The sequence below is a fragment of the Limulus polyphemus genome, unplaced genomic scaffold (genome assembly GCF_000517525.1).
Source record: "Limulus polyphemus unplaced genomic scaffold, Limulus_polyphemus-2.1.2 Scaffold999, whole genome shotgun sequence".
In the NCBI taxonomy this organism is placed as follows: domain Eukaryota; kingdom Metazoa; phylum Arthropoda; class Merostomata; order Xiphosura; family Limulidae; genus Limulus; species Limulus polyphemus.
The window spans coordinates 196,086-211,390 of NW_013666609.1; the positions used below are offsets into that span (position 1 = coordinate 196,086).

Below are 15,305 nucleotides of genomic sequence, written 5' to 3' on the forward strand. Positions count from 1 at the left end.
GGCTGAATGGGCGAGCATGTTTGGTGTGACGGGGATTCGAACCCGCGACCCTCAGATTGCGAGTCGAACGCCTCCTAACCACCTGGCCATGCTGGGTCTTTACCATCGCAGTAATAAAAATGGAATGTATCTGCCGCAAGAGGAAGTTAAAGCTATTAACCAGTGGCTATTGACAAAAGTAAAACATATTAAACAGGTCTGTAAGGTTCCACAAACGTCAGACTATGTTCCAGTGGTCAGGATACCAACCATAGTAAATAATGATTAGTTCACAATTACCATATAGGAGGCGATGCCAGTCCAAAAACCACTTTTCAAGGAAGCTAACCAAAACGTGAGCATTGCTAACTCATAAATTACAGATATTGAACAATAGTAAACATGTGAAGTGCTTAAATGTTTTCTGTAGTAATTGTATGGTAAAAATATGGTGAAAACTACTCGAGGCACTTGCGACTGATCCTATGTTGTGAAACTATGAGTTGCTGGAGACAATGGTCTGGGTTTTCTGATTCACATAAAGCGAAGAATAAGATCAAAGGGTACTCAAACATTGTTGCTGAACATTTAGCTCCATAACACTGCATTTTGAGCTAAATTGGTAAGGTTGATTGATAATTTGTCGTTAAGCGCAAAGCTACACAATGGGCTATCTGTGCTCTGTACTGAAACCCGGTTTCTAGCGTTGTAAGTCCGCGGACATACTGCTGTGCCATTAGGGGGAGGGGAGATTGATAAGGACAAGGAAAACACATCAGTCCAATACATTCCATTGTCTAGTATTGGTTTAAAAGTCAAAATATCACTACATTTATGTTTTCTCTTGCAGCCTAAGCATTGAATCTTGATCACAATGAGCATCATTTGGATAAACGTGAAAACTATATTCACCAATATTTTCATCTGTTATCATCAGGGAAATAACTGTAGACTGCGCTCCTCATCATCATCAGTGACAATTCACACATGGACAGTACAATGAATAAGTTTGCAAAGGCACAGGTAACAAACAACTAAACTTTAAAATAGCTGCCAGTTTTCAATAATTTCAAGAATCATTCTTGATAAATATTTCTTATTTGACGGAAAGAATAAGAAAAATAGTTTATCATTCTACTTACAAATGTTACGTTCTTGAAAACTGGGATCGATTCTTGTACGATTCAACGGATATAGTTGCCTTCACAATTCTAGGCCCAAATAAGATGAAATCCAGAGGATTTCATACGTTTTTTTCCAACTACAATATTAAAATGTCTTTAGCTAAAATTCTTGGAATATTGGAGAAACGAATCTAATAGGGGGCATTGCGATCATAAATCAAACATGTCAATTAAGTATAAAATAATGATGATGAGAAAGCCTTGTATGTTAATAACAAGAAGCCAACATAAAACTGTGGAACATGTGCCAGATGTCAGTTTTCTACTATGATGATAGCTACTTAGATTTTAGTGACACTGTTTTCAGTCAATCTGTTGTACTGTGTATTAGAGAAAACAATATTAAAATTTGTTTGATCAGTTACTGCAACATACAACAGAAAATTAGTCACTTGACATACTGAGAATTGTTGATTCAATCTTCACGCCCCTTACAAAAGTGTATTTATGAAGAATATCAAGCGATTCGATGATGTGGAATCAGTGTTGAAATTTGTCAATATTCAATAACTCTTTACGTTTGGTCTAGACGATAAAGTCTCTGTTTCGCAATAGGGCACTTGCATGACAAATTGGTTCCTTGGCGTTTCACTGTTTATTTGTTAGCAAGTGAATGGAAACTCTGACAGAGAGCTGGAAAGTAATAAAACTCACAATGAAGAAATACGTGGTCTTGACTCTCACTGAAACTTGACTAAAATATATAATATTTAGAGAATCATTTCATTCATCATGATACTTAACTCTCGAGCTTATTCTATCAATACATGCTTGAGAAGTCTTGCGATAAATCTCAAATCACGATTTAGATTATGATTTTACGCGTGACTGTAAAAAAATATATTTTAAACTACTCAACAATTATCAGTTATGATACTTACTGATTGGTTTTATTAACTAATAAAACTAATTAATTAAAACTATATATTAATTGTTGCTGTTATAAAGGTTTCCTCGCTGATATTATTGTTACGCTGTTGTGAACCATGGTATTTCTGTGCAGTAGGATTCAAAGGCAGAACAGTACTTAATGAAGTCAGTTGCTAATCAATAAGAAAAAAGTTATTGCGCTCCTAAGGCTCCTAAGAGAATTATATCTGAATTCTACGAACATTTTGTACTTTTTAAACAGCCCTCAGACCTTTTGCGCTCTGGAGTGAATAAATATTATCTAGCTCTAGGACTATAACCTGTTTACGCAGAAGTAAATGAATCTCTTCACTCTTTGATTAACCTCTGACTAAACAGCAGTCTGCCTTACTAAAACAACGTCTGGAAAATTCTAGAACAGGCATAACTCACCACTCTTCTATAGATAATAGTGCCCATCTTCCATTGAAATTTCTTCTATAAATCCTCTAAAAATTATCTCTTGCAAAAATATGTTTCTTTGTGGAATTTACTAAAGCATTTTCTGTGCTTTATTGTAGGCCTAGTGTTATTGTTTAGTCTAAGAAAAACTGAGTTTTTTTAACCAAAATAAGCACTGCATCTTGATCCAAATTCGCCCAGCATGGCCAGTTGGTTAAGGCGCTCCACTCACAATCTGTGGGTCGCGGATTCGAATCCCCGTTACACCAAACATGCTCGTCCTTTCAGCCGTTGGGGCGTTATAATGTGTCGGTCAATCCCACTATTCAATGGTAAAAGCGTAACCGAAGAGTTGGCGGTGGGTGGTGATGATTAGCTGCCTTCTCTCTAGTCCTACTCTGTTAAATTAGGGACGACTAGCGCAGATAGCCCTCGTGTAGCTTTGCGCGAAATCCATAACAAACAAACAAACTTGATCTAAATTATAATATATAATTAGAAATATAATATTCAAGAATTATTTGTATGACAGGAAAAGACGACATAGTTTGTAAAATGTACAGCAATAAACTGTTTCCAGAATAAAACTATGAAAACTATGTAATCGTAATGGGATATACTGAACAAAAAAACAGAGAAATGTAAGTTAACACACACGTATGAAAGACATTACAAAACATATCTCACTCTTAGTCAAATTGCACAAAAATAAATTTAACTTATTATGCCCCTTTACAAACTACAATATTAATAATTACAATTGATATGTATCGGCAGGACCAAAGAGAGTGTCGCTAGGGTTAGTTTGTTTGTTTATTTGAAGTTAAGCATAAAGCTGCACAATGGACTATCTGTGCTCTGCTCCCCACGGGTAACGAAACTCGGTTTCTAGCGCTGTAAGCCCACAGACATACCGCTGTACCACTGAGGGGCCGCTAGGGTTAGAGCTTATGATTTGTAGCATACCTGCCTCAAGTCACTTAAACACTCTGTCAATATTAAAGTGACGTTCAGGCTGGAGCCACGTGCTACTCGTAAGTTGTGTAAGTCAATTTCTATATATCCATCACGTTTACCGGGATAACAGTATACGATAAGCGATGTCCAGTGCGTCTACTTAGCGTCTCAGCGAAGAAGCGAGAAGTTGTTTCTCCATTGCTTTAATAACCAATAACTTTTAAAGATCAACACAAGTAATTGTTTGTTTAGAGCTGTTCTTACCTTCGCAAATTGTTTATAATTCAAAATAATGTATACATGAAAAAAAAAAAAAATTGAAGCTCCAATTACACAAGGTGAGAATTTTTATTCTTTGTAGATAAGTATATTATATTTAGTTTTGTTAATCGTTTTCTGTGACTATTTTCTGTTTTGGGATTACAGTTAGAGATAATATTTATTTTGGAAACTGTCAAATTTATTCAGTTAGAATATATTTGATTTATACTTCAAATTGATATCTAAAAGGGGTATAAATACTAATATCATCTCGAAATGTTATGTGAACAGATATATATCTTATATACAGATTTCATGAATTATATACGAGTAATCAACTTTTGGGCCATATTCGATTATTCGTTATATATATATATATATATATATATATGAATATAGCTCAAATAATGATAAAATTATTTCCTACTACCACATATTGTATTAGTCATTTCCAATTGGATCATTACAATATGTTGTGTGAATGAGTCCTTTTGTGAAATTACTTAGTATCTTGTTAAATATATTATATATATATTTATATATATAAGGAAATTATGTATATAATTTATATATATATAAAACTAAGAAAAATATTTTTGGGGAAAGACTTCATCAGCAAATATATAAGTCGTTATACTTCTGCGTCACTGTTAATTGTCAATGTATTTTGGGAAGTGATTCTGTGTCATGGAACCTTCAACATTGTGTGGAAATGATTCTACGATTTAATGTAGATTATGGCCATTGTTTTGTTTGAAGTTAAGCACAAAGCTACACAATGGGCTATCTGTACTCTGCACACTACGTGCATCGAAACCAGGTTTCTAGCGTTGTAAGTGCGCAGACATACCGCTGTGCCAATGGGGGTGGGGGCATTATGGCCATAAAACGTCTTCTAATAAATATGCTTATGTAAAATTGCGTTATACATACACTGTATCTCCTTGTTAAGTTTGTTTGCTTTTAAGCACAAATCTACACAAATGAGCTATCTGTGCTCTTTCCATTGCAAATTGAAACCCGATTTTTAGCGTTGTAAGCCCTCAAACTTACCACTAAGCCACCGAGAGAGGAGATTCTTTGTTAAAATAATGTGCAGCACAGCCAAACATAGTAATAAAACGCTACTAAATAGTCATACCACTAAACCCCAAATTTTTGTTTGTTTCATAACAACATTTATGACAGTGTTACTTTCGTTTCACTAGATCATAGCGATTGGCATAATAAACAGGTTTAGACGGAATGTTTAACTATAAATGTCCTTGAGATAATGACCAGGCTTGACAAAATGAGCGTTGACTAATCAGACGCAAATTTTTTACTATAGTATCGCGCTTTTAAGCGTTGATAAATTAAGTCAGACTGTATGCAGTGAATCAGTTGTTTGTAAATGAATAATTCATCATCTGTATTTAGACTTTACCTTACGAGATAATATACGTACTGCCATTCCGGTTTAGTTAATCAGTTTATATGAGAACAATAGAAGTTCTATAATCGACATTGCTGCAAACAGTTGCAGTGTATTAGCTCGAAGTCTGACGCAAGTTATTTAATCGGGCTTATATCAGTTTTGAATAAAATATATTTATTAAAAAATCATGAGCTTTAATGATAAGCTTAGTACAATAACAAATAACTTAAATATAACAAGTGTAAAAAAAATTAAATAAATAACTTAGGAAAGGAGAATGGGAGCACCAAAAACTAAGGAAACAAGGTAGGAATGGGCGGGTAACTTTACAGCACTTGGTTATTTTTGATATGGTACAACCTCAAAGTGGGTGTGGCCATCGTTCTGCCGATTTCTGGCCGAAACAATAGTATCAAACCGCTGATTTTTTAAATTTTAAAATTTGTTGAGTATTTAGAAAGGATCAGCTACTGATAAAACTCCATTCAAGTCTTTAATTGGATTAAAGTTCAAAGTAAAACATGAAGTAGGAAAGGGCAGAACACTTTGAGGTTGCACGTATAAAAAATCACAAAGTGTTGGAATGTTATCTCGCCCATTCCTACTTTGTTTCCTAGCTTTTTGGTGCTCCCATTTCTACTTTCTGATATTTTTATTTACAAATTTATATACTTGTCTCATATCGTTTTTAGTACTAAGTCTCGAGAGTGACTAGATCTAGGCCTATCCTTCTCGTAGCTTTTCTTAGAGCCATCTCTCGATATTTCTTGGCTCTTCCTGATATCTTTACTATAGCTTTTCATCCATATAGCCACGGTGGCAACCTTTTTTTTTTTGGCTGTATTAATGACTAAGGCTTGTTTTGCATATTCAGCATTACTATTTCTAAACTTGTCTCTATTCTTGCAGTAATGCTCTCTTCCCTGGGACAAAGACTTTTCAAGGATTATTAACATAAGAGTTTTTTTCCTTTTCTCTCTTTTGTTTCTTTGAAAGGCATGTTTTTAAAATTGCACTGTTTAAAGTACAACCTTAGATGTCAATAGGTCACATTTAGTTTGAAAATAATGCAAAAGTAAGTTATACAACTTATCGTTCTTGATTTCACTCCAGAACACTCGAGCAAAGCCGTGTCAGACTTCGGTAGTAGTAGTAGCGTTCGTACTCACGTCTTAGGCACTGACTGCTATGATAAAATTGCTTTGTCCAACACAGAGCCTTCGAGTCAGATGTATAGAACTTGAAATTTTGCTTTCAATTATTAGATCATAGTTAGAACCTAAATCTAGAGAATCTATGCAGTCCACGTTTCTTTATATAGCTAATATAGCTGTAGGCTTATCACGTTGCGCGTGTGCATAAGCAATCGGGTTATTACTCGGCAACTCACAGAGCGTGCTTGTAATAATAGAATATAGCTACTATTGTATTATTAGCTCATTAGTAGTGTCGCAAAATGATTACTGTTATTACCAAAGCTATAAACAAAACTAAGAAAGACGCTTTTAGCCAAGATAACGTAATTCGATCATGTACATTTAAATATGCATAAGGTGAAAGCAGAAGAGAGTTATGCCTTTTCAACAACGTTAGTCAGTCAGTCAGATAGTCAGACTGAAATATTTGTGTTTTTCGGAAATTTTTGTTTTTACCCTACCGACTTTCTTGAGTACTTTGATGGCTTTTTACTCTACAGTTGGTTTTTTACTACTCAACAGTGTGTGTAAAATGTTCATAAAGTTTTGTTTATATGCTGTTTGTGGTGTGTTTGAGATTTTAATTTGTATTGCACATTTCACCCATTCCTGCCATAAGTACTACCGTACTTATGATAATCGTATCCCAACTGATAATACACACTGATAGTACAACAAGCAACTTAGGAATGAATTGACCACTGGTTGGCTCAATGATAGTGCTCTAAATTTCGAAACTGGAGAACAGGGCTCGAATCAGCGCGAGATGCCACGATTGATGCTTCAGAACAGTGATAGTCAATCCTTTAGAGTGGAATGTAGGTGGTATGGTGCTGCTGACTGCCTGCCATCCATCTGATCAGTATTCCAAAATTCGGGATGACGACAGACAGATAACTTAGCTTTGCCACAAATGCGAAATACAAATACAAGGAGTGAATTATGAGAGATGTACATCTTTGGTGTTGATACTGACAGCAAGAATTTTGTATATAGATTATCAAAAACAAAAGGAAATATTTTATCATAGGAAAATAATGAGCCTAAGAAATGATGGAAAGTCTTCATTAGATGCTATCATTAGACCAAATGGTGTGAACAAATCATTAGATGTAAATTATTAGAATGGAAGAAGACTGATGCTAATTTAAATATGTTCGGTATTTTTGTGCGAAGCTACAAAAGGTTGTTTTCTTATAGATGCCCACAATTTTGAAACGATAAACTAGAAGGAAGACAGATACTCTACAACATCTACCACCAACTATTATCTAGCCAATATCTACCACCAACTATTATCTAACCAACATCTACCACCAACTATAATCTAGCCAATATCTACCACCACCTATTATCTAACCAATATCTACCACCAACTATTATCTAACCAACATCTATCACCAACTATTATCTAGCCAATATCTACCACCAACTATTATCTAACCAACATCTATCACCAACTATAATCTAGCCAATATCTACCACCAACTATTATCTAACTAATATCTACCACCAACTATTATCTAACCAACATCTACCACCACCTATTATCTAACCAATATCTACCACCAACTATTATCTAACCAACATCTACCACCAACTATTATCTAACCAGCATCTACCACCAACTATTATCTAACCAGCATCTACCACCAACTATTATCTAACCAACATCTACCACCATCTATCATCTAATCAAATAGTGAATTTCATCATCGCTCTTATAATACCAAAGTACAAAACGTATTTCTGCGTCAATGGGACGTAAGACCCTTGGATTCACTGTCCAGTTATTTCAGAAAACTTCATCAGAAGCTCTTAGCTAAATACATAGGACATAGAAAATAACTGGTACGTCTGTTTGTTTGTAATTAATCACAAAGCTACACAATGGGCCATCTGTATTCTGCCCACCACTGGTATCGAAGCCCGGATTCAGCGTTATAAGTCTGCAGACATACCGCTGTGCCACTGGAGGGCACTGATACGTCAATAAAGTACCAACTTATGGTAAATAACTCGTAAGCTGTAAACCCTTGGATCAATTAATAACGTAAAATTTTTATTAATAGCTGTTGTATATTATAATTAATAGCTATGGAGAAAATAGCTTCAACAGATATTGCTCAATACAATAGAAAATGTGTGCAAAATCATATCACACTGGCTCAAAAACCCTTTATAAGATCTAACTTACTAAGCTATTATTGCATTGTTATTAATAATGTTCATATGCATACAAACAATATAACATTTCCCATATTGTGTTTAAAATTAACTTTACAGTATTAGTTGGTTTTTGTTTGTTAGTTTGTTGTTCGGCGCAAAGCTACATAATAATTGTCGGTGCTGTGCGCATCGACAGTATTGAAACTCGATGTTTAGCATTATACGCCCTTAGACTTATAGATGAGCCACCGGAGAACAATTAGTTGTTGTTTTAGCTAAACAATGGGCTATCTGCGCTGTGCCCATAGCGAGAAATCGAACCGCGGATAAAGCACTGTAAGTTCGTAAAATTACGGTTGACGCACGAGGGGACTGTTAGTTGGATGATAACTTCCTTGAATACTGAGTTAACAAAAGTTCTGAATTTCAAGTGGTTAGTCTCCAAAAAACAAACAAACAACAAACAATGGATTTATAATTATCTAAGTATTTCAAATGTTTTGAATAAATTGATTTAGAAAAAAACAAACATATTGTGTTATTACAAGAATATCTAACTGTAGAAGATATATTTTGATAACGTGTGTACACTCTTCGCCGTAACCGTGCTGGTTCACAAGTAGCTGGAATATATATTAGTTCCCATTATATCATGACTGGTTGAACTGTAATATCTGATTATAACTGGGGGTAACAAAATATAGCACTCTCATTGTTCTGTCCTTTGCCGCAATGTTTCCCAGAATGTTTCTTCACACCGTTTAGTAACAAGTGCACCAAAACAGGAAATCCTTTTCAAAGACAACGGAAACACACTCCAGCTGGATCGTAAGAGGTGGAGAGAACCCTCAACGGATGACTTTCACTACCGCATGGCAGTTGAAAGAAAAATTTTCAATATCCTGTGAGATTACGACTGAGATTAAATGACTGTATCAGTACGCGTCTCAAAATTTTTATTTTCATAATCATTATACTTACTTTGTGATTTTTATTTGGCTAGAAAAAGGCTGTAAGGTTAATTAATAAAGTTTATATATATATATATATATATATACGTTTATGTTTCTGTATTAACCTAAAATATCATTATATGCAGAAAGGTAGTGGAATTCAATTTTAATTGCAACCGAACGTCGTTCAACGAGACACGTGGAGTATTACATAGCATATATATTTTAGAACCAAAAAAGTAATGCTTTTTCTGACAGTGAATTGTAAAATTATAATTTTCGTTTGAAATGACTTGGTATAGTTACAGTATCGGTCTTAATAATGATTCAGTTAATTCTAAACATCTATATTTTGTTACGTTTCTTTGATAACTAAATAAATATCCTATGTAAGCAATACAAATGAGTTAGGATGCAACTTTAGATAGAAATAAGTTTACTTTGACTACTGCAAATTAGACCACGTGTTCTTTAGGCCTAAGGAGAGATACGAAAGATTATATGTTGGTATAGAACCCACATTAAAGACAAAATTTCAGCCTTACGAAATTCAAGCTGACAAGCCGATTTTCCTTAACTTAGTTTTTTTGGTTCAGATGTTTTTATGTCAATGCTGTTGTATAACTTTATCTTTGGTTGCTCCCCAGTAGCACAGCGGTATGTCGGCGGACTTACAACGCTAGAATCCGGGTTTCGATACCCGTGGTGGGCAGAGCACAGATAGCCCATTGTGTAGCTTTGTGCTTAATTACAAATAAACAATATCTTGGGTTGTTTTGTTGAGGAATTTGTGGATTGGTCAAATTAATTTTATCGTGTAAGATAACACACGTTTGTATATACTCTTTCAACAATACACCATGCTTGATCTCTACGCGCTTCTGTTCACTATACAAGATCAAAAGAGTAAGTAGGCTAGGGAAGAATAAATCGCCACTCCTAAAGCGAGCGCGTGATATGTTTCTCGCACGATTTATGTTCACGTAGGCAAGACACAAATCTTCACATAGCAGTAAACCTAAAAAAAAGAAAACGCGGGTGGAATACAAGAAGAGCCTGTATGCAGTACCCAACTCGAGAGTAAGTAAGCTTTTCAACAGCTAATAAAAGTATATTTAAAGAAGACTGGTTACTTTATCAATAATTCAGATACACCCAGTCATTGGATATCTAAACGTCAAATTAAGATTGTCAACACATTAGTTTCTCAGCTGTGCTATGCAAATACGAAGTAAATATGTAAAAAATGCAATATATATATATATATGTATATATAGCGCCCGTGTTTATATTGAATGAAATTCTACATATGCTGGTGTTTAGCAAAATAACGCTTGATCTAGCCAGAACTAAGTTGAAAGTAGAGTCTGTAAACCGTATTTATTAATTTGTTCAAGCCTTGTAATTGAGTCTGCGTTTATCTTTATTGCACTATATTTTCAAGATTTGTATAACATTCGATATCTCAGTTCTGCTTATCCATTTATATGCGTTTATTTTCTGAAATTTGCTGATATGTTTTCCTAGTTTGTACTCTTCCCGTGTTAACATTAGCATCGTTAAAGTTTCTTAATACACAATAATATATTTTAGGTTAACTTCCAACAGCAATATCGCAATGTTAACGTTGATACTGTATTTCAGAAGAGGTAGGAGGTAAGAAAATAATTTCCCTCTACATTGACTCAGAGGTAGAGGTGTCAGTTTGCTAAACCCATTAAGAGTTTTATGTCATTTTCATGAATAGGGCAGACTTTACAGTCACAGAACCAGCCTTCCCCGTCACTACAATGAAAAAAACAAATTTAAGATTAAGTACTTTATTCTGAAAGTCAAATTCATACTGAATGAAGGTTTCTAGAAATATTTTTTATAACTTTTTTAGTAAGCTGAAACTTTTCTGACGTTATCGCCAATAGTCAGTTGCTGAACCCATAAATAGTCTTATGCCACATTCTGGAGGAGGGCAGCCAGTTTCTTATACCCATAAAGATTCTGATTCAATTTCAAGAGTAGAACACTAAGTTTGCTGATCCTTTAAATAGTATGGTGTCATCTTCAGGAGTAGGGCAGTAAGTTTGTTAAACCCATATAGCGTTTTATGTCATCTTCAGGAGTAGGGCAGTCAGTTTGTTAAACCCATATAGAGTTTTATGTCATCTTCAGGAGTAGGGCAGTCAGTTTGTTAAACTCGTATAAAGTTTTATATTACCTTCAGGAGTAGAGCAGTCAGTTTCTTAAACCAAGATAGTGTTTTATATCATCTTCAGGTCTAGGACAGTCAGCTTGCTAAACCCATAAAGAGTCTTATGTCACTTTCAGGAGTAGGGGATTCAGTTTACTAACCCATATCGAATCTGATGTTACTTTCTGGAGTAGAAATGAACCCATAGTGAGTCTGATGTCGTTCTCAGGAGTAGGACAGTTAGTTTACTGAACCCTAACAAGTCTGATTTTATCGTCAGGAGTAGGTCAGTTAATTTGTGAAACCTGTAAAGACTATGATGTCATTCACAAGACTAGGATAGTCAATTCTACAAAGTCTTTCTTTGGATCTCTAGCCACTTAAAATCTCTAAAAACGTGTTCGTTCATATCTGAGCATTGGTCACACTAACGTAAAGAAAAAAAAATTCAAGAGTCCATCTGATCCATATAGTATAAAACGGGTCATGAATTGACACAAAATTTATATCAGTGTCATTGACCACATTTTCTAGATATAATCTTAATAAAATCGGTAATATATATATATGGCGTAGGCTTAAGGAAACAATGTTCCAGACATAAACGTCTTAAAGTGGTTTTGTGAGAAGTTAATTGTTGCTGGAATTTAGTGTTACTTTTGTCATCATAACAGCATCAGTTTAACATAACAAGATGGATATACTAGTATGTTTGAATCTAAACTTAGATATAATAAGCCCAGATAGACATTTGATTTCTCCAGCTGTTCAGTATATTTCATTCAGATATAGGAATTCTATATTTATATAAGTATTTATCTTTATGTAGGAACACAGAATACAATGTTCGTTTGTTTCGCTAGCTACGGTTAGCGTTTATAGCATTTTCTTATGTTATGATTAAATGTATTTCACTAACATGGAACTTAATAACAACAAGGAGTAAATCGCTACGAAGCCATTGCTTTTCCAGTCAGCAAGTTGTATTTTTAATTACCACTCTTGCTAAAATATACGGAAAAACATAATCATGAATGAGTTAATTATCTTATTATTAAATCAAAAACGCGATAACACGAATGTTTTGAATAGCGAAAGCGCTCGGATTATCTAGTTGCTTAGATTGTGATTTATCTACTTTTTTGAGTCCACGTGGTTTTAAAATGTTGTGCTTTCTGGTTATTTTATTGTTATTGTTTAGTAAACAATGGAACTATTTACAACCAGAACAATGACTTGTGCATACGTGGGCTTAACGGCCATATTAGTGACTCTTGAGATTCAAGTATAGCTGTGTCTAATTTTGTTCTATTGACTAGTGAGAAAGCAGGCAGCAAACAGCACTTGCCACTACAAAGTCTGTGTTTAGCTCTTTCGAAGCAGATAAAGAAACTGAATGTCATATATATATACAACGCGACCTTGCCCAAAATTACCATTAGGTCACAACTGGCTGCAGGATTTTAACGAACTTCCTACAAAAAAAGGTTATTTTAATTTGAGCGAGTCATCACTATGGCTAACAGATAAAATTTTGGGCTCGATTCGAACAGATTCAAATTCATGTTTGTTTAGTTGACGAAAATTAACATGGCTATATCAGATTAAATGTACAACTATTTTCATAAATGAAACAATAATTCATTAAAGAAAATGAGGAGAAGAAATTAATGTTCAAGTTCCCAATTTTTTGTTTCAAAAATTGCTTTATAAAAATGACCGTCGTTAGCATCACTTTAGATTTCCATTTTGCTATTAACACATAATAATGAGATATTATTGAGTTAAAGTATTGCAAGAAATTATTGTAAGATCCCATTAAACTATTATTAGTTGCAGATACAATTAGAGTGTTAAAGTTATGGAAACGTTTTATAAAATTACCTCGTTGCAAAGTTTCCCAATTTTTATGTTGACAACTAAATAACCATATAAAGCTCACTAGCAGTTTAGTTGAAGTAATTCAAACATGAAAATCTGTTGTCGTAGAAAGCACCGTGTTTTTAATCGTTCATGTTGATGACGACATTAACAAAGTGGTTAGAAATGAAATTGGATTAAGTAGATAGATATAGAAGGCCATAAACGGAAAAACAGAATTTACCAGCTTTGACCTTACGCAGGCGCTTGTGAACTGCTCTTGAGTGATAAACCACTGACACATTATGACTCTTCTCCCATGTTTTGAAGTGCAGGAGTAAAAATAAAAAAAAAAGAAGTTTTACTAGTCAACACAATATACGGTGTATAATGCTACACCATACAGTGACTCGCATCCGACGTTAAGTAGAACTACATAGCAGGATGTTGCCTATAAATCCTCTGACTCTTTTCTTCTTGTAGATTGGTCCTAGTACATGAACAGGATGAAACTATATTAGACTCCAATCACGAATCTAAGTTTCTTTTTGTGACTGTTCCATCAAGCAGATGACAATTAGCAATATGATGAAGCCTGGGAACTGGCCTGGAAAAAATCTCATTCTTGTTGTATCGCTGTTGCTGCTGTCGACATTACCTCTACGATTAAAAGCACGAACCAACTCATTAGTGTCTTACAGAGAAGCACTAGAAAAAACACGTGAAGCTCAAACATCTCTGGCAGCACGTGACTCAAAGTTCTACAGTCATCATCGACGTCGCCCAGGGTAAGAAAATTATTTTTTTTTAGTTAATATCGATAGCAATATCCCATTATTCGTTCACTATACAACTTCCTTAGCTACAATAATTCTATGTTGTTTAATTAATCTACCTTTTTTTAATTATACCTGTTTCTCTCGTTTATTCTACTATTAAACACTATGTTGGAAGTTCGTTTCTTTCGCTCACTTACTTTTTCCTCGTAGCTTGTTTCATTTACCAAGTACTTTTTTACTCGTGTAACTAGTAATCATTTACTTCTCGACAACCTTTATGATTTAATATATGATATTTATATCATTGTGTTTTTCTTTCGTTCACGTCATTCTTTTCATTTATTCACTGTTTTCTTGACGTCATCACTAACAAGAGAGCTAGCTTAATCCTCTCCTTTGCTACTCGTTTAAGTTATCAAATATTTATTTCACCTTGTTTTATATGTCTCTTCTTTTACTTTCAACACGTTCGTTAATGTTTAGTCAGCTAAACTATGAACTATTTTGATAAACGTTTATTACGTTTCTACATTTAAATGTGTCTTTTGAGGAAGTTAGTCATTTATTTGCCCATTTCAGATTGGAGTATTTTGATCTTGCGTTGGCTCATACAGTATCGTGAGTGTTTTCTTAGACTGTTAAATTGTGTGCATTACTATTGACACGTTTATCATAAATACAAAAATTATATAACCAGTAGAGGCAACTCTTTTAAAGAAACTTTCACAGACCAGCTGTTTGATAAAAAAATACTCTTTGGAGTTAGCTTAGGCTTTTAAATTTCCTTTCTATATAGCCCATTGGGATATATTCAGGTATTATGGAGTTAACCTTTGAATAGGTCCGTCTAATTACAAAATATTCGGTCAAGATACTGATTATGAAATGATGTCACATCTCTTAAGAACTGAGTCGTGATGTTGAATGAAATATATCGAGACGGTATAGAAAGTGAACACAGAATGAACAATTTTTCTAATAACAGACTTAACACAAATACAATGTTTGGATTTCAAATTCGATTACGAGGAACCCACTTTGAGACTAATAATGG

General features: G+C 34.3%; 1 protein-coding gene across 1 annotated transcript in view; it reads left to right on the plus strand.

Moving 5' to 3' along the window:
* The first annotated feature begins 3,364 nt into the window (after positions 1-3,364).
* LOC106461621 (epidermal growth factor-like protein 7) overlaps positions 3,365-15,305 on the plus strand; it is a 63,945-nt gene continuing 52,004 nt past the window's right edge. The window contains exons 1-2 of the mRNA XM_022388623.1: positions 3,365-3,769; positions 13,956-14,260. Of these exons, the coding sequence (XP_022244331.1) occupies positions 14,043-14,260 (218 nt within the window). The 5' untranslated portion in view covers positions 3,365-3,769; positions 13,956-14,042. The remainder of the gene's footprint in view (positions 3,770-13,955; positions 14,261-15,305) is intronic.